Source organism: Muntiacus reevesi, chromosome 3 (assembly GCF_963930625.1).
Source record: "Muntiacus reevesi chromosome 3, mMunRee1.1, whole genome shotgun sequence".
NCBI classification, from domain to species: Eukaryota; Metazoa; Chordata; class Mammalia; order Artiodactyla; family Cervidae; genus Muntiacus; species Muntiacus reevesi.
Genome location: NC_089251.1, coordinates 146,406,772 through 146,425,948, shown reverse-complemented (window position 1 = coordinate 146,425,948; position 19,177 = coordinate 146,406,772). Strand labels below are relative to the sequence as shown.

Sequence of the window (19,177 nt, the reverse complement as noted above, 5' to 3'; positions counted from 1 at the left end):
TAAAAATACCTCTAATTTGTAAAAATAAATAAATAACTATGAATTGTAACATCAAATCATTATTTACTATTCTTTACTATGAACAGTAAGAAGATATCATTAGAAATAAGTTGCAACTCAGTTTTACAAATCCCCCTCCCTTTATCATAAAACCTTTCTATTTTGAAGCTCCTTTCTGGGCAAGAGAGATGGATAAGATGCTTAATTTGGCTTCTGAACTCAATCAGAAAGAAATTGTTAGTGTATCAGCTGAGGAGAAAAAATTTTGAATGGGCTCTATTATTGGTAACAAAGCAAGAGAGATGGAGAGACGGATAGGATGGTCGTCACCACTCATCACTGGTGCAGTGCCTGCAGTGAAGGCCCTCAGTAGATGCACGTGTCATGTCCAACTCTTTGCAACCCTATAGACGGTAGCCCACCAGGTTTCTCAGTCCATGGGGTTCTCCAGGCAAGAATGCTGAAGTGGGTTGCCATGCCCTTCTCCAGGAGATCTTTCCAACCCAGGAATCGAACCAGCATCTCCTGTGTCTCCTGCATTGCAGGCAGATTCTTTACTGCTGAGCCACCAGGGAAGCACCCACAAAGAGGAGAGCTGATTGTCAAATGCAGGAAGTATTGACATTAGTTTTACAATCAAATGAAACAAACCAACAAACTACGCACACCCAGAAAAATCTCATGAAGAAAGAAGGTAACAGTCAGCCCAATGCCCTGTACATCAGTTCAGTTCAGTTCAGTCACTCAGTCATGTCCAACTCTTTGCGACCCCATGAATCGCAGCACGCCAGGCCTCCCTGTCCATCACTAACTCCCAGAGTTTCCTCAAACCCATGTCCATCAAGTCAGTAATGCCATCCAACCATCTCATCCTCTGTCGTCCCCTTCTCCTCGTGCCCTCAATCCCTCCCAGTATCAGGGTCTTTTCCAATGAGTCAACTCTTTGCATGAGGTGGCCAAAGTATTGGAGTTTCAGCTTCAGCATCAGTCCTTCTAATGAATATTTAGGACTGATCTCCTTTAGGATGGACTGGTTGGATCTCCTTGCTGTCCAAGGGACTCTCAAGAGTCTTCTCCAACACCACAGTTCAAAAGCATCAATTCTTTGGTGCCCAGCCCTCTTCACAATCTAACTCTCACATCCATACGTGACCACTGAAAAAACCATACCCTTGACTAGACGGACCTTTGTTGGCAAAGTAATGTCTCTGCTTTTTAATATGCTATCTAGGTTGGTCATAACTTTCCTTCCAAGGAGTAAGCATCTTTTAATTTCATGGCTGCAATTACCATCTGCAGTGATTTTGGGGCCCAAAAAAATAAAGTGTGACACTGTTTCCACTGTCTCCCCATCTACTTCCCATAAAGTGATGGGACCGGATGCCATGATCTTAGTTTTCTGAATGTTGAGCTTTAAACCAACTTTTTCACTCTCCTCTTTCACTTTCATCAAGAAGCTTTTTTAGTTCCTCTTCACTTTCTTCCGTAAGGGTGGTGTCATCTGCATATCTGAGGGTATTGATATTTCTCCCAGCAATCTTGATTCCAACTTGTGCTCCCTCCAGCCCAGCATTTCTCATGATGTACTCTGCATATAAGTTTAATAAGCAGGGTGACAATATACAGCCTTGACATACTCCTTTTCCTATTTGGAACCAGTCTGTTGCCCTGTACATAATGAGTTCCAAATTCCTGAGTTCATCTGCCCAACAAAAGGGCAGATCAGCCCTCTAGCTGGGTCCATCTTCCATTAACAACACATTGAATTACCGGCCCTTTTTCACCAGCCCTGTATTACCGTCAGTCCCTTATGAGTTCAATTAGCACAATCTAGGGGTCCCTCACAGAGTCAGACACGACTGAAGCGACCTAGCAGCAGTAGCAGTCACTTCCCGGATCCTGGGAACCCTAATAAAAACCAGTTGAGGTTTTCAATGTGCAAATCTAAAACTTAAATCTTAATTCCTCAAGATACAGACACCCTGTGAGGTCCGGAGCGAGTGAAATAGTTTGTTGGTTTCTCCTTTTTTGGCGTCCTAACTTGAGCACAAAGCATTTCCTCTTTAAAAATGGAGGCAAATGTTAGGGTTGCTGTAACAAGCTAGACTGCAAACACAGGGAGCAGTTTAATTGAGCTTAAAAGGTGGTCACAACCAACAACAATCAAATAAAATGCTAATGAAAATATTGGTAACTTTTAAAACAAATCAATATTGTTTGCACCCCCTTACAAGCTAAAGGACTTTATTTCTTCCATCAGGGGTTACAAGGCCTTCATGGACTGGGAGAAGGGAGAGGGAGACCCTTTCCCCTACTATGTCTATGGAGCAGCCTGTTCTGAGGTTGAAATTGACTGCCTGACAGGAGCCCACAAAGTAAGTAATTTGACAGCTTTCCTCTTGGCAAGTTAGAACAACAACAACAACAAAATGTGTTTACATTAATAACCCCCTTTCATTATGTAGTACTTGTACAATAAGAACAAGATTCTTTCAATTCCATGGGAATGTCGAGAGATTCAGCTTCATCCTAAATTTCCACTCAAAAAGAGGTAGTCGAGAAAGAATTGCTCATGACAGCCTAAAATGCATTAAAATTTTTATTCTATCTCAGAAAAAATTACATTCCAAAGTTTTGTGGGGTCTGGGGGTTTTGCATTTTTTTTTCTTTCAAAAAAAGGATCTATTCCTAAAGGAAGGTCAAGTTATCTATCTCAGTTCAGTTTAGTCGCTCAGTCGTGCCCTGCTCTTTGCGACCCCATGAACGGAAGCATGCCAGGCCTCCCTGTCCATCACCAGTTCCCAGAGCTTGCTCAAACTCATGTCCATTGAGTCGGTGATGCCATCCAACCATCTCATCCTCAGTCATCCCCTTCTCCGCCTGCCTTCACTCTTTCCCAGCATCAGGGTCTTTTCCAAGGAGTCAGTTCTTCACATCAGGTGGCCAAATTATTGGAGTTTCAGCTTCAGCATCAGTCCTTCCAATGAATACTCAGGACTGATTTCCTTTAGGATAGACTGGTTGGATCTCCTTACAGTCCAAGGGACTCTCAAGAGTCTTCTGCAACACCAGAATTCAAAAGCATCAATTCTTCCGCACTCAACTTTCTTTATATAGTCCAACTCTCACATCCATACATGACTAATGGAAAATCATAGCTTTGACTAGATGGACCTTGTCAGAAAAGTAATGTCTCTGCTTTTTAATATGCTGTCTAGGTTGGTCATAACTTTCTTTCAAGGAGCAAGTGTCTTTTAATTTCATGGCTGCAATCACCATCTGCAGTGATTTTGGAGGCCAAAAAAATGAAGTCTATCACTGTTTCCCTTGTTTTCCCATCTATTTGCCATGAAGTGATGGGACTGAATGCCATGATCTTAGTTTTTTGAATGTTGAGTTTTAAGCCATTTTTTCACTCTCCTCTTTCACTTTCATCAAGAGGCTCTTTCTTTAGTTCCTTTTTACTGCCATAAGGATGGTGTCATCTGCATATCTGAGGTTATTGATATCAGGTTATCTATCTGACTAGGTAATTTAGTAAACTGTCTTGAATAAACGCTTTAAAAGCATATAGTGATGTGATATCTTCCTGAAGTCAATTATCCCAAAGGTAGTACTGAGATCAGTAGTACCAGAGATATTCCTGAGATCGATCACAGGCACACAGGGCTTTCTGTGGCTTCTCCACAACCTGCGTGCACGTGCCCAATAACACAACACAAGGACCAGATTAGTGTGATGTTTCTCTGGGAAGGAAGTAAATTGGTCTCAACACTCACCCTTAATACACCCAAGATCTTACAAATTCCCAAATTCATACATGCCACTGTGGCTACATGATTTCCTCAGTAAAATGGCAATAATACCAGCTAGAGCAAAGCACTATGAGGATTATATGAGCCCATGATTTTAATAGAATCGCAAATCCAGCTTCAGAATCAGATGAACAATTGGGCTCATTTATTTACTAAGTGATACCCAGACGCACCCACATATCATGGACTTTAAAGTCACTTAAGATAAACCAAAACTATGAATTCAGAAGACCTTCTGGGGTCATCAACAGTCCTCCTAGCACTAAATTTGAAGAACTTGGTAGATGTCTTACCACCTCTAATGTTGATGGGGTTCCATGTAGTGCTAATCAACCAGCAAGAGTCCTGGAATAAATTGGGACCATTTGAATAAACCCTAAAATAGTATTTTTAACTCAAGTTTTTACAGTCAGGTAATTTTAATTTTGGCAGAAAATCAGAACAGACATCGTCATGGATGCCTGCTGCAGTCTAAATCCGGCCATCGATATTGGGCAGGTAGGTGCTGCCCCACCTGGATGGATGTCACTTTCTGAGAGTCATTGTGGGGTCGGTAAAGGCCTTCTGAAAAGCACGCACTATCACAGAGCCTGACATTTTTCCCTCTTCAGGTTGAAGGTGCATTTATTCAGGGCATGGGTCTTTATACCACTGAAGAGCTGAAATATTCCCCAGAAGGTGTCCTGTACTCTCGAGGCCCAGATGAGTACAAAATTCCGACCATCAGCGATGTCCCAGAGGAGTTTAATGTCTCCTTGTTGCCATCATCACAAACTCCACTAACCCTCTATTCATCCAAGGTAAGCATTCAAACCTACAACTACACAATGTGTTTTTAAACACACACACACTACCTTTCCTATCGAACAACTACTTAACCCACACAGGATTTTTAAACTTCAAGTGATACTAGGATTTCTAAGAGTACACAAGTTTTACTCAGTCAGTAAGTCAGTCAGTCAGCAATTACTGAAAATTATTGTATGTAAGATGCTGTGCTAGGAGTTGGGGATACAGTGGTGAAAAAGACCTGCCCCTAACCTACAATGGCTGATGGTCTAGTATAGAAGCCTCTAAGACAAATGTGCTTCCTTGCAGGGCCTGGGGGAGTCTGGGATGTTCCTGGGGTCTTCCGTGTTCTTTGCCATCACTGATGCTGTGGCTGCAGCTCGCAAAGAAAGAGACATAGCTGAGGACTTCACAATGAGGAGCCCAGCGACTCCAGAATGGGTGCGAATGGCCTGTGCAGATCGGTTCACAGAGATGGTATGGAATTACTGTTTATTTTCCTAAAAGGTGATTTTTCTATATCTTGCACCTTAGACTACTCAGGTAAATTATAAGATTATATATAAATCTTATATATAAATTATAAAAAAATTATAAGCTATAAAATATATATCTTATCTTATAAGTTGCATATAATTTACTCAGGTAAATTATAATCAGATTATAAGAGCACATTATAAGATACAAGCTCATCAAGATGATAAAAATACTCACACAAATACCTTTTAGTATATGTAGTAATTTAAACTTTATGAAAAGCACTTCCCCATGTTATGTAACTTAATCATCTGGGCAATCTTCAAGTAGGATAATTTATCATGCTTCAGAAACAAACAGCTAAATGTGAAACAACGGACCGTTTTCACCAAACCATTCTAAGTATTCCCTCCCTCTATCCTACCTAATCTATCCAATTCTTCAACAAAAACAAACACACAAAAAATAACCCAGGTCATGGAGAAGTATTTGATAATGTCACTTTCCATGTCCCCTGTACAAACACAGAGTACACCCAGTCTGTCCTTTATTCAGGAAACATGTGGTCTCATGTCCCGCTGATGCTTTTCTACTTCATTTCATTTCACAGCAGTGCCTCCCAGCCCAGGGATGAGGATTTGGGAGCCATCTGCTATACACACATGCACACAGCAATGCCAGCCTGCTGACTGGGGCAGACACGCGACGTTGGGTGGGTCATTGGTTCCACCCTGCACTGATTTCCTCATAGCTTCCTTACATCAATGGTAAGGGTAGTTCACACTGACTAAATATTTTACAGATTATCTCACTACTCTACAGCTCCTACAACTCTATCAGGTAACTACTGTGACTTTCTTCATTTTACTATTGAGGAAACTGAGGTATAGTAATTTACCCAAGGTCAAGATTCAAGCCCAGACCATCTGGCTCCAAAGAAGTAATAATTGCCTCCTAGAGAGAAAAGAACTGATTCTCTACTTCTTTTTTCTTTCATTTATTTTTGTTAGTTGGAGGCTAATTACTTTACAATATTGTAGTGGTTTTTGCCTCTCTTCTTAAAAGAAATGTGTTTTCATAACTATATTAAAAGAAACCCAAATACTTAACTGACCTCCTCAAAACAGCCAGCCATAGAGTGAAAGAGCAAAGTGATCCAGGATTTAAGAATATTACTTAAATGGATGTGTCATAACTACTCATTTCCTTCCCCTGCGTGATCCAGTCCTCTCCCCATCTCCAAATCTGACTCAGCATTTCTTGGACTCCAATAATACTGACTATCCTGGATTTCCCTCCATCTCCCAGAGATGGTTCTGCCCCTCAGGCTGACCCTCAGCCAATTGCACTGTCCATAGAAAGAATTCCAATCGTCTGCCTGGGGCCAGTCCCTCCTCAGATGGTCAAGGCCAGAGACCCTGCCCTCCTCCACCGCAGGAACTCCTCCGGCTGATCCGGCCTGGAGAGCCGTGTCTGCCCATTCACAACAGCACCAGTGACACGAACCTGCAGAATCATGTGACCTCCACTCCCCAAAGCACAAGCATTTCTGACCTTTAAACAGAAGTTCTCCATCACCTTTTACAGTAATAAATATCCTTTTCTGGAATGGGGCAGATTCAGGTAACCAAAAAAAAACACAATAGAAGATACTAATCTTCCTTTCTTGCCTACTTGAACATGTTCAGCCTTCAAATGTCCCAGCTTTTAGAAAATGAATTTCTTCATTTCCAAGACTTCAGGCTGCTTTTAATAGTCCAGTTGTCTGGCAGTCACTCTGTCACATGCTGTGATAAAATGTGAATCACTTTAATTTCATTCACCATTTGAAACTCAGCCTGTCAGCTACCTGGTCCATGTCAGGAGGCCACATTTTCTCCCAAATCTGATGGTTTCATGGTAAGATTAATAAATGCCTTCATGGATATAAAACATGTACTGATTTGTACACCCATCGACTAAATGATCAGAGTCAATGTGAGAGTAACCTCCCATTTTCTAAAATATTCATAAATGGATACATTCTAAATATCACCTCATTTTATAATCTATATTTCATATTACAAACCTCATTTGCATAACAAGCATTTTTATCTTCACGAAAGTCACACATGTCCATTATGGAAAAACTAGAAAATGCTGAAAAGAATAAGATGAAAGTTAAAATCAGCCCTAATCCCATTAACCAAAAATAACCATAATAACCATAACATAACCATCTTGGGTTATGTGTATATATATTTATAAATACACACACATGCACACTTTTAACCACATTTTAATTTATATAGGGTTTTTTGTTTTATTTATTTAAAGTTTTATTGTAGTTTAGTTTGCTTACAATGTTATGTCAGTTTCTGCTGTAAAGTGAATGTTACACATAATCATATAGGTTTATATATATAATATATCCTATTTATATACTCATTCTACAAAATTGGGATATCCCTAATGTAAATATTTTAAAAGATTTGAATAGTATAATGGGGAGTGACTCAGTTGAGCCTGCATTCACAGGAAATCTGGATTGAGAAGGTCATTTTCCCATGCAATGTCACTCAAAAAATATAGTTGCTTAAACCCAAAGAGAAAATACCTGGCCAAAATTATATATCCCCCAAACTTATAATCTTTATTTATAGCCACTGGAACAAGTTTTGGAGGCAGGATCGGGGCAGAAGTTTTAACTTCTTAATACTAACCCTCCCGTTATTAAGGCTACTTAGAACATGTTGAGAAAGACCATTTATCTTTCATTCTTTTTTTCTTTTCATTTATTTTTATTAGTTGGAGGCTAATCACTTTACAATATTGTAGTGGTTTTTGCCATACATTGACATGAATCAGCCATGGATTTACATATGTTCCCCATCCTGAACCCCCGCTCCCACCTCCCTCTTATCTTTCATTTTTATCTCAACCCACAATATTCCTAGCAATTCCACTGACCTCATGTATATATGAACCAATGAGAATACAGCCTTCTTCAAATCCTTGACAAGACTTGGGTGACCCAATGGTTTCTCTCTTCTAGCCTACAAATCTCCTCAGGTGTACATCAGTAGAGAGAGAACAATTAGAGCCAGCCTTGAGCGGGGCCTCCTGAAAGAGACAGAGAGGAGGAAGTCCTGATTCTCAGTTTAACAAAGAGAACCAGAAACACACGAATATAGATTCTACTGTCACTTCCTGTCCCAGGAAATGTCAGTATTCCTCCATCCATATAGTGACACAAACCGGAAACCTTGGACTTGACCCAACATTTCTCTTTCTCATACTCAGTAGCTAGTCCCTCATCACACCCTGTCAGTTTGAACCCCTAACAATCTCTTCCACCAGTCATGTTCCTGTTGTTCAGTCACTAAATAATGTCCAACTTTTTGTGACCCCATGAACTGCAGCATGCCAGGCCTCCCTGTCCTTCACTTTCTCCCTGAGTTTGCTCAAATTCATGTCCATTGAGTCAGTTGCCATCAGATGTCATCCAGCCATCTCATCCTGTGTTGCTGCCTTCTCCTCTTGCCCTCAATCTTTCCCAGCATCGGGGTCTTTTCTAATGAGTCAGTGCTTTGCACCCTGGACTCTACAGGTTTATAGGGTGCAGACCAGTTACAGACCTCGTAACTGGTCTGTAGGCTAGAACAGAGAAACTGTTGGATCACCCAAGTCTCATCAAGGATTTGAAGAAGGCTGTCTTCTCATTGATTCAAATATACGTGAGGTCAGTCTATTTTCCTCCATTTCTATTGACTCCATGTCTAACTACTATGTCATTCATGCGTTAAACAAACATTTATTGAGGATCTAATACGTGCCTGGCATTAATCTAGGTGCTAAGAATACAGCAGTGAATCAAACAGAGTGATCTCTACCTTCAAGAAGCTTATTTTCTAGAGATTCTAAGTCCGACTTCCATCTCTCTAGCCTGGGTCAAAGCAGTCTTGTAATTGGTCTCCCTACACCCATTGCAACCAGAGATGTGTGGTATGACAAATGTGATTGTGTCCTTCTAGCATGTACACAAGGTGAACAATTTCCCATCGCTCTTAGGATAAAGATAAAACTGTTTATGTTGCCCTGCCAAGCCTATAAACCTGCGGAGTTCAACCTGGCCAGCACTCCCCTACTTCTCCTGCCTCACGAGGTATCCTACTTCGCCTTGTCTCTCCACGCCAGCTATACTTGCTTTCATCTGTCTGTTCCACACATCAAGGACAGATGCCTCCACCAGCTCTTCCTGCTGCTTGGAATCATCTTCTTGCTTTTCCTCACTCAGCTAATCCCCTGCTCACCTTTCATGTCTTATTCAAATTCAAGAAATTAAATATTTCCCTTCTTCCATAGTTTGAGGTTGAGGAGTATAGTGGTGAACTAGACTCACAGGCACCTTCTCTCTCTCTAGCTGTTTACAGCATAGCAGAGGGGGAAGACAATCGCTGTAAAGTATAGGTGCTTGCCCAACTCTGGGTTATCCCTGATGTCAATGGGACAAACTTTTCTAACCTAGCCTTAACCTTTTCTTACAGTCAAAGGGGTAAGAGATGAGGCCCAGCTTTGATCATTCACCCTACAATCCATTCATTCATCTAGCATATGTACTCAGCCCTTTCCATGTGCCAGGCACTGCTGGGAACTAAAAACAAACACTGAGATAGTCAATCTCTGCCAAATGGATCCTACATTCTATTGGGAAAGCCAGACAGTCAACAAGTAAAGAAATACACAGTATAATTTCAGATGGTGATAAATATTGTGACACAGAACAGAAGAGTAAGCAGCTAGCATGTGATAGATTATTTTAAATTATTAAAGAAGCTTTCTCTGGAGTATTCATGTTTGATCTGAGGCCTAAATGAAGTGGAGGAACAAGCATGAAGCTGGTAAGGGTGTATTCCAGGCAGAGAAGAGCCAGTTCAAATGCCCTGGGGCAGTTTCAATGGATTCAAAGTAGTCCTCAAAATGGCCTTCGTCACAAGTCTCTGATCTTGCCTCCCTGGTAGAAAAAAACAAAACTGAAAGGCTGCAGTTGTTGTTTTCCATGGCAGAGAGATAAAAGAAATAGAAATATGTGGTCAAGCCACTCTATCTTCACATCTTCAGGGTGAAACCTGAATAGTTCTTATCCAGTCAGCAGTTTCCTAGCAACTAACCTCTACCACAATGCAGATCTACTGCTTCAGATCTTTAGAAACTCATTCATTCACACAACAGGCCTCCTAAAATTCTCATAGCCTGGCTCTTGACCAGTTTTTTTTTTGGCACATTAGAGCAAATTTGAACCTGTATTAGAATTTATTGAGGTGGCCCAAAAGTTTCTTCAGGTTTTTAAAAAAGCTTGTTCCTGTTTTTCTGGAAGATGTTACCAAACGAAAGTTTCGAATAACCCGATACATTTGCTCCAACTCCAACTTAGCTTTTAGTTGAGATAAGTAAGGATTCACACTGGCATACAACACTGTACTGTGAAAACAATTTTTTTTGAAACATACTGATACTCTTTGTATTTGGTCTGTGAATACTTTTGTCAAAAGACAATTTGTTCTGACAAGTAAGAAGGTCTGTATACTAGAACATGAGCATTGGAAAGTCCCAGATCTCTTCTTTTAATAACCTTCTTATAACCACAAGGTAAACAAAAACCGGTGTATAGCTACTTCTTCAACAGAAATGATGGTTAAACATTCAGTATTTTTCCTTTGAATTAAGTAAAATAATGCATGTAAAAGTAGTGTGTAAATACAAGTTACTACGTGAATATTACAGTTCTGGTCTCCACCAAATATCCATGACTGCTAATGACCTTTTTTCAAAATATGCCTCTCCCAGAGGCTTAAAAAGACTTTCCACATTAAATCAAGCTGACCTGCTAAGGGCAGGAAAAAAACCAGCCCTTAACACTTAGCAGCCACTTTCACGGATAACTGGCTTTAAGCATCAGTGAGAAGCCTGGAGCTTTTTTAAAAATCTTTTGGCTGCAAAAGGGACCTTGGTTCCTGGACCAGGCATCAAACCCGTGCCCTCTGCGTTGGTAGCATGCAGTCGTAACCACTGGGCCACGGGGGAAGTCCCTGGAGCATTTTTGTTGTAAGAAGTTCTACAACTTGAATAATCATATGAAAATTTTTTTGGCCAGTATGACCAAACAAATGTCACACGACCAGTATGCAGTATGGTCACCTTGATTACAGTTGTTAGCTGTGGCTCTTCCCCAGGGGCCCTTTCTCAGGTGGTTCCCTCCTGGTTAGAACAATGTTGCTGGTGTTAATTTCTGCTCTGAGCCCAACAGCGCAGCCTGGCTCAAACAGAAACCATCAGAAATATCATTCCTATACAAAATTTCCTCTCTAGTGATGGGAGTGAGAAAATTGTAATTCTTGGGAAATGTATTTTGTAAAGTCATTTAAAATACGACAAGGAAAAAAAGAGGAAATTTCCTTTAAAGGTATACAGAAAATGCCTAATCAGCACTTTCAAATTAGGATTTTACTTAGAAACAATTATTTCATTAAAAAAAAATCTTTATGATTCAGAGACATAAAGGAATACACAGTCTTAAAAATTAGAAAAATACTGCTTTCTAGAATTTGTCCTGCCCTGTAAGTCTATAAAGTTGGCGAGTGTCTTTTTTCTGAAGATCTTTACCTTCTCCACTTTGAAAACCTAAAACATAACCAGTTCGGAGAGGGCAGGAGGGAGGAGCATTAAGATTAAAAGATACAAAAAAACTACTGGACTTCCCAGAGGTCCAGTGGTTAAGACTCCACAATCCTAAATGCAGGAGGTGTGGGTTCGATCCCTGGTCAGGAAATAAAGATCCCACATGCTGTACGGTACAGCTAAAAAAAAAATTTTTTTTTTTTAAGATACAAGCTACTATGTATTGGGCTGGCCAAAAAGTTCATTTGGGTTTTCCCATAATAACAACCCAATATAAAATAAATAAACAACAAGAATATATTGTACAGCAAAGGGAAATATAGTGAATGTTCTGTAATAACTTTAAATGGAGTATAATCCATAAAAATGTTGAATCATTATACTGTACATGTGAAACATAAAATATTGTAAATCAATTTATACTTTGATTTGGAAAAAACTAGGAAAAAAAAAAAAAGGAAACCCTAAAACAGCCTCCTTGCAGTTACTCCCCTCCCTCTGCCTCATTAGGACCCATGACTCGTTTTCCCTCCCTGCTGCTTTTGCGTTTCTAGGTGCACACACTCTGAGAGAGTTGGCAACATGAAAAGTGCCGCCTGTTTAGCTCAGGAAAGGAAGCCCTTCCTGGCAGGTGGAGGAGGAAAGGCATGTGCGCACTTCCTGGCTGTGACCCGCCTACTTCACCTGCGCTGTTCTCAGCTGGTTCGCCCCCAGATGCTGGTCCTCAAACCCATATCCTACCCACACACACTCTTGCGTTCCTCTGAGCAGGGGGCGATATACTGCCAGTCCTACAAGCCTGCATGCCCTTTCCTTATGGTTTTGGAAGCTACTCCAGCAGCGTGTGGAAACATGCGGTCTCCAGCCTGTTCTGCCAGAGGCTGAGCCGCAGACGACCCGCAGGATCTTAAGGCGGCACAGTCCTGCCTCAGTGACACGGATCCTGTGACACAGAGCGCAGTACAGACCGCGTGACTTGGGCGGCTGCAGCGGCTCCCCCAGGACGCCGAGCCTGTGGTCCTGCTCCCGTGAGAGGCACGCACAGTCAGACAGGCGGGACACACACACACACACACACACACACACACACACACCTACACACGTTCAGACAGCCTCGAACTGGCCCGTTCTTCACCTCCTCCTCCTCCTCCCTGCCTCTCACGCTGTCTTGGAAGAGGTTTGGTGCTGAAACTGGTCCCACATTGAACATGCTTGTTCCAGGAGGCAACACGTGGTGAGACTTCATGCAGTGACCTTTCTTGCTGCCGAAGGGGATGATCTGATACTGCTAGTGAATGTGTATTTTTGCATCTAAAAGTTCTCCTGCCTGGTCTCTGGAAGGTTGCTCCTTTAGTCTGGCAAAACTGGAGGCATCCCTCAGATTAAGAGGGAATAAGGGATGCAGAATGGGAAACAGGAAAAGGCAGCCATCTTACCCAGTCAGGGAAAGGAGTTATTGCACACTTTCTTAGCTTTGTGATTAGGATATGGCCCTGCAGTCAAACGCACCGGGGTTTCGATCCCAGCCCTAATTTTTTTTTAAAAAAATGTGTTTTTAATTGAAGGGTAATTGCTCTGCAACATTGTGTTGGTTTCTGCCATACATCAACATGAATCAGCCATCCAGCCCTACTTTTGATGATGCATTTAACCACTCTGATAATTTAATTTCTTTATAAAATGGCAGAAAATGTTCATGGAGAGAATAACTCTAGTTTCCTTATAGCGTCGTTAAAAGGTTTGAATAAAACACATGAAAAGCATTTAGCAGCTGTCACACATAGTAAATGGTCAATATACATTGATGATGATGATGATGACTGGGTCAGAAGCCCCCAAGGCTATCTTCAGTTTTGATGATTCAGTGATGGGCTCCCAGAACTCAGAAAGCTGCTATTCGTGGTAATGGCTTATTACAGTGAAAGGATATAGATTAACATCCTCAAAGGCAAAGGCACATGGGCAAAGTCCAGGAGAGACCAGGTGAGGCTTTCAGCGTGTCTTCTTCCAGTGGAGTCACAGAGAGCCACCTACTTTCCCCCGCAACAATGTGGAAGAAGAAGATACATGAAGGATTGCAGCCAGGGAAGCTCGTCTGAGCCTTGGTGTCCAGGAGTTTTATTAGGGATCAGTCACGTAGGCACAGGTTGTGTGCAAAGCTGACCTTAGTCACTCAGTGTCCAGCCCTTCCAGAAGTCAAGTGATGTTATTAAGACCTCAGGTAAACAAAGGCACTCTTACAAGGCAGGATATTCCAAGGGCTGGGGTGTTACTCCCAGGAGTTGGTCAAAGGCTAACCGTTTCTTTGGAATGTGCAGAGTTTGGACAATGGAGGCCTCCTGAGTTCATCCTTTATTGCACAGTGACGATGATGAACAATCCTGGATTGATGACACTAGGCGTTGAAACCAGTGAGACTGGGCACAAATATACTTCAGAAGGTTTAGCTATAAGTGGAATCAGTCTTGACCACCAAAGTCAATATATTGCCTTAATCATAGCTATCAAGAACCAAGAGGGAAAAAGAGGGGGAGGGAGAAAGGGAATGATGGCCCTAAACAAGGGAGAAGTGAGGGAAGATCATGAAAGGCCAGTGAAGGTCTGTTTACATGCCAGAGCCGGGATCCTTGAGGGAAAAAGGGAAATTGGGTCCTCGCTCAAGAAGCAAGGGAGTGGGTGAGCCACACGAAGGCTGGGGCAGCAAGAGAATGAGCATTGATATGAGTCCCAAAGCAGAAGAGTGCCCCAGGAACCCTGGTCTGGTGACAAGAATAGGAACAGGTTTTTGGAGAGACTACAATTTAACAGATGAGCTGACCTGAATCTACCTCAGACAAGACTGAGGAGCTTTGTCCTGCATCCAGTCCAGTCCAGGTGGAACAGGCTGACCCTAAGTAAGACAGCCAAGTAAATCCTAGGGCAGCAGTTCCGTTAGAGAATCAGGGAAGTCCCTCGCAGGAGGGCAAACTATCCCTCTATTTACATTTCAGTACAGATTGAAAGCAAACAGTAAGAATGGGACTGGTAAAGATATCCTGACAGGTTAGGGGTTGGGCTGTGTTTCTGTTTGTGGTTTTCTGTCCTCCTTTTGTATTTTTTTGTGAAATAAATATCAGGAGACAAGCTTTCTGAAATCTTTATAACTTTTCATTATTTACAGAAAGTTTTTTTATGTTTTTAACACTTTTGTAACTAAAAGTCAACTCTTCAAACAAAAACATGACAGCAGAGGAGGCGGTAATATAGACTCTGCTTATTCTGCTTTGGGACAAACCCAGCAGAGAGAATTCTGCACATGGGAGCTGCGGACCAGAAGGAAGAAGGACAAAGATGTTAAATTCTTGGGGCTTCTAGCCCAGAATAGAGATATGGGCCTGAGTTTAACTGGAGCCAAACCATTTGGCTAGGCATGTAGATGGGGCTCTTCTCAGATCCCTGCAGGGGAGTCTAGGTCTGTAAACTACAAGCAACTCTCAGCCTAACCCCTTTGCCCTTCCCATCATCCTCCCACAAAGGTTTTCATTGGATTTATAATTCTCTTGGGGATTCACATCTGAGAGGCAGAGAAGATAGGTAAAAAATCCAAAAAGGCAAAGGGTCAGTTGCTCACTCACATCCAACTCTTTGTGACCACATGGACTGTATCCATCCAGGTTCTTCTGTCCATAGAATTCTCCAGGCAAGAATACTGGAGTGGATAGCCATTCCCTTCTCCAGATCTTCTCAATCCAGGGCTCAAACTGAGGCTTCCTACTTGCAGGCAGATTCTTTACCATCTGAGTCACCAGAGCGTGCCCTCTTAATTGGCAGTGTAACGGTTAGGAGAGACAACAGCGCTGACCCCCTATCTTTTCAGAGTTGTCATTTGAAAGGCACGGTACAATTCCATTCCCCAGGAAGATCCTGCTGCTTCCCATCAAAAACATCTTTCAAAACCTACAGATTTGATATCATTTTCCTGGTGAAATATTACAAAGGTATTATGATGTTTAGTATTTAATTTACTTTCTTTCTTAGATCCCAAGAGATGATCCTAAGACATTTAAACCCTGGTCTATCACTGTAGCGTAACACTGCTGTCATTGCCTTAAAGGTAAGATCAATAAGCTGAAAGAGAATTACTCAAAATGACAAGATCAACTAGTCCAGTGGTTTTCAAGTTGTGTTTTGTGATATCTTAGGATTGCACAAGTGTGTCAATCAAGTTTCCTTTTTAAACTCTTTTTTTTTTAATTAATCTTTATTAGAGTACAGTTGTTTCTTTTTTAATCTTATCCAATATTTTCAATATTTATTTATTTATTTATTTGGCTGCACTGGGTCTTAGCTGCAACATGCAGAATCTTTTAGTTGTGGCATTCAAGATCTAGTTCCCTGACCAGGGATCGATCCTGGGCTTCCTGCAGTGGGAGCATGAAGTCTCAGCCACTGACCCACCGGGAATTCCCTGAGTCTTTAACTATCTTCCTTTACCTGCAATTTCAAATTTTTGCACTCTTCAGAGAAGCATAACTTTCTCATGTATTTGCTTTCTGTGCTGAACACTGACCTTACTAAATTTATTCACACTAAAATCATATATGTGTGTGTGTTCCCCATAACGTTTTAAATCTCTGCTAAAAATGTGTCAAAACCAGATTTCCTTAATGGCTCAGTGGTAAAGAATCCGCCTGCCAATGCAGGGAACGTGAGTTTAATCCCTGGTCAGGGAAGATCCCGCGGGCTCGGACCAGCTAAGCCCATGAGTCACAACTACTGAGCCTGTGCTCTGGAGCCGGGGAGCCACCACGACTGAAGCCCCCCTGCCTTAGAGCCCATATTCCACAAGAGAGGCCACTGCAGTGAGATGCCCGAGCCCAATGAGAGAGTAGCCCAGCTTTTCGCAACGAGAGAAAGCCAGAGCAGCTATGAAGATCCAGCACAACCAAAAATCTGATCTCATTTTATATAATCTCTCTGATTCTTATTTTATAAATGAAAGACATGGAGGGCAAGGGAGAATAAGTAACTACCTAAGTGTACTCATTCAAATCTGTGAAGCTTACAGTTCATTTTGTCAACTACATATTGTTCTCTTCACATATAAAATTTGTACCCCTTTATAATTATTATCTTTTCTTTTTTCCCAGGAGTTTCAGTTTTTCACAAGTGAAAAGATGGTTTGTTAATGCTAACTGGACTCCAAACTGATATTCTTGTATTGTTGTGTGTGGGAGGAAGACATAAAATTTAGAAATATTATTCAGATTTTATTATATTAAAAAGATGAATCATTACTTTCAAATTGTTGACTTAGACTTTCTAGCCTAAAGACCACCAATCAAACACTGCATTTGTCATAGCAAGGAGCATAACGTTGATTTTTTTCTGAAGATATCATGTATTTCCCTTTATGTGCCCATCCAATCTAACTGAACTAGTAATCCAGGTTACAGTTTTATAATGAAAGATACTTCTCAGCAGATGAACATGTGATTAGTTTCCCCAGAGATGTGTTTGATTCAGTGCAAGGACACCACAAAATTCCTAAAGGTTTTGTATCATTTTGTTTTAACTGTGGAGTAGCTATGGGTCTATGTATGTGCATTGGACAGCAAAGGAATATCTTCCTCATGTAAGCCAGCTATGCAACTGGTTAACATTCTTTTGGAATTTGGAGGGGAAAAGCAATGTAAAAACATTTTTAATATATTATTACAAAACACTTTTTTTTAATTTGGTTATGAAAAGTATCCACTCTGTTATCAGTTTCAGAAAAACTTAACTGCTCAGTTTTCCACATGTAGAAGTAGGTGCCATGGAGCTGGACCATGAGGAAGACAGAATGCCAAAGAATTGTATGGTGTTGGAGAAGACTCTTGAAAGTCCCTTGGACAGCAAGGAGATCAAACCAATCAATCTTAAGGGAAACCCTGAATACTCATTGGAAGGACTGATGCTGAAGCTGAAGCTCCAGTATTTTGCTCATCTAATGCAAACAGATGACTCCTTGGAAAAGTCCTTGATGCTGGGAAAGATTGAGGGCAGAAGGAGAGGAGGGTGACAGAGGATGAGATGACTGGATGGCATCACCAATGCAATGGACATGATCTTGAGCAAACTTCCGGAGATGAGAGGGACAGGGAAGCCTGGTGTTCTGCACTCCATGGGGTTGCAAAGATTCAGACACGACTGGGTGACTGAACTACAACGACAACAATGTGGAGCAAAAGGATCCTGAATTGTAATCACCTTTATGCTGTAGTTAAAACATGCAGAATCCATCAAATTCCACTAGCCTGCATTTTAGGGGCCTTCAGAGAAGGAGAAACCAGCATATGAATTAGGCCTCACTTGACCAAAAAGTCAGGGGGGAAAATGATGCTCTGTCAACCAGAAGTCATACCATCAGGCTCACCAGTCATCTGCAGTGACTCCTGGAGTGAATGAAGGAGGTGAGGCTGAACTGAGAGTGCTGGGTGACTGGGGAAAGAAGGCCAAGATTGGGCATGTAGTCTATTCTGAGGGTCATTGAAGGCCATGAGCACGTCTGATTGAAGGGCCTGGGATGTGGCTGTCCACAGGCCTGTCCAGGGGTGGGAGGCTCCACCGGGCCACAGGAGCCCAAAGGAGGAAGTGGGACAGGAGCAGAAGGGTCATGGGCAGGGCATAAATGATACAAGACTCTTGCACACTGGAGCAGGAGAGCTGGGAACTTAGTGGGAGTAGCCAGGGTGAATGAAATAAGTTAGAAGTAATAAAGAAAAAATGTTTTGGCTCTTGAAAATAAAATCCTTAACTATGTAATCAAATATGAATGTGAGAAATGCGTGTGTTTTTATCATTTGTGTCATTTTAAATGATGATAAACATAATATTTTAAAATTTGGCCTATTAGGGCTAAGGATTTTTCATTTGTCATGGTTGAGAACTATGAAGCACTAAGAACAGAGGGATCTGAATAAAAGTTATTCATGTAGTTGACGCACTAAAATCTGGTGTGGATATAAGTACTTTTTTAAAAAGACATATTTGAAGCCACATCCTAAAAACCAGTTCCTTGAGCTCTATAAGCCTTAGTAAAGTAAATAAAGTTGCTCAGTCATGTCCGACTCTTTGTGACCCCATGGACTGTAGCCTACCAGGCTCCTCAGTCCATGGAATTTTCCAGGCAAGAGTACTGGAGTGGGTTGCCATTTCCTTCTCCAGGGGATCTTCCCAACCCAGGGGTCGAACCCGGGTCTCCCACATTCCAGGCAGATGCTTTGCCATCTGAGCCACCAGGGAAGCCCCCTATAAGGCTTGGTAAAGGATAAAACTTAAAACTAGAATTTTTGGATAAGTAATACATTCACACAGTTAAAAAAAATACAAACGTGTGCAGAGCAAAGACTTATTCTAGTATCACCATCCCATCCAGACAGTTTTTACACAAGTTCAGGGTGTTAACCACTTTTGTT

The 19,177-nt window shown here is 41.5% G+C and overlaps 1 protein-coding gene across 2 annotated transcripts in view; it reads left to right on the top strand.

The window, feature by feature from the left end:
* Window positions 1–18,409, top strand: part of LOC136163260 (aldehyde oxidase 2) — a 78,608-nt gene extending 60,199 nt beyond the window's left edge. For both annotated transcript variants that reach the window (XM_065927703.1, XM_065927702.1), the window contains 6 exons: window positions 2,261–2,375; window positions 4,248–4,313; window positions 4,427–4,615; window positions 4,914–5,081; window positions 15,756–15,831; window positions 16,868–18,409. In XM_065927703.1, coding sequence (XP_065783775.1) covers window positions 2,261–2,375; window positions 4,248–4,313; window positions 4,427–4,615; window positions 4,914–5,081; window positions 15,756–15,809 — 592 coding nt within the window. In that variant the 3' untranslated portion in view covers window positions 15,810–15,831; window positions 16,868–18,409. The remainder of the gene's footprint in view (window positions 1–2,260; window positions 2,376–4,247; window positions 4,314–4,426; window positions 4,616–4,913; window positions 5,082–15,755; window positions 15,832–16,867) is intronic.
* Window positions 18,410–19,177: the final 768 nt, after the last annotated feature.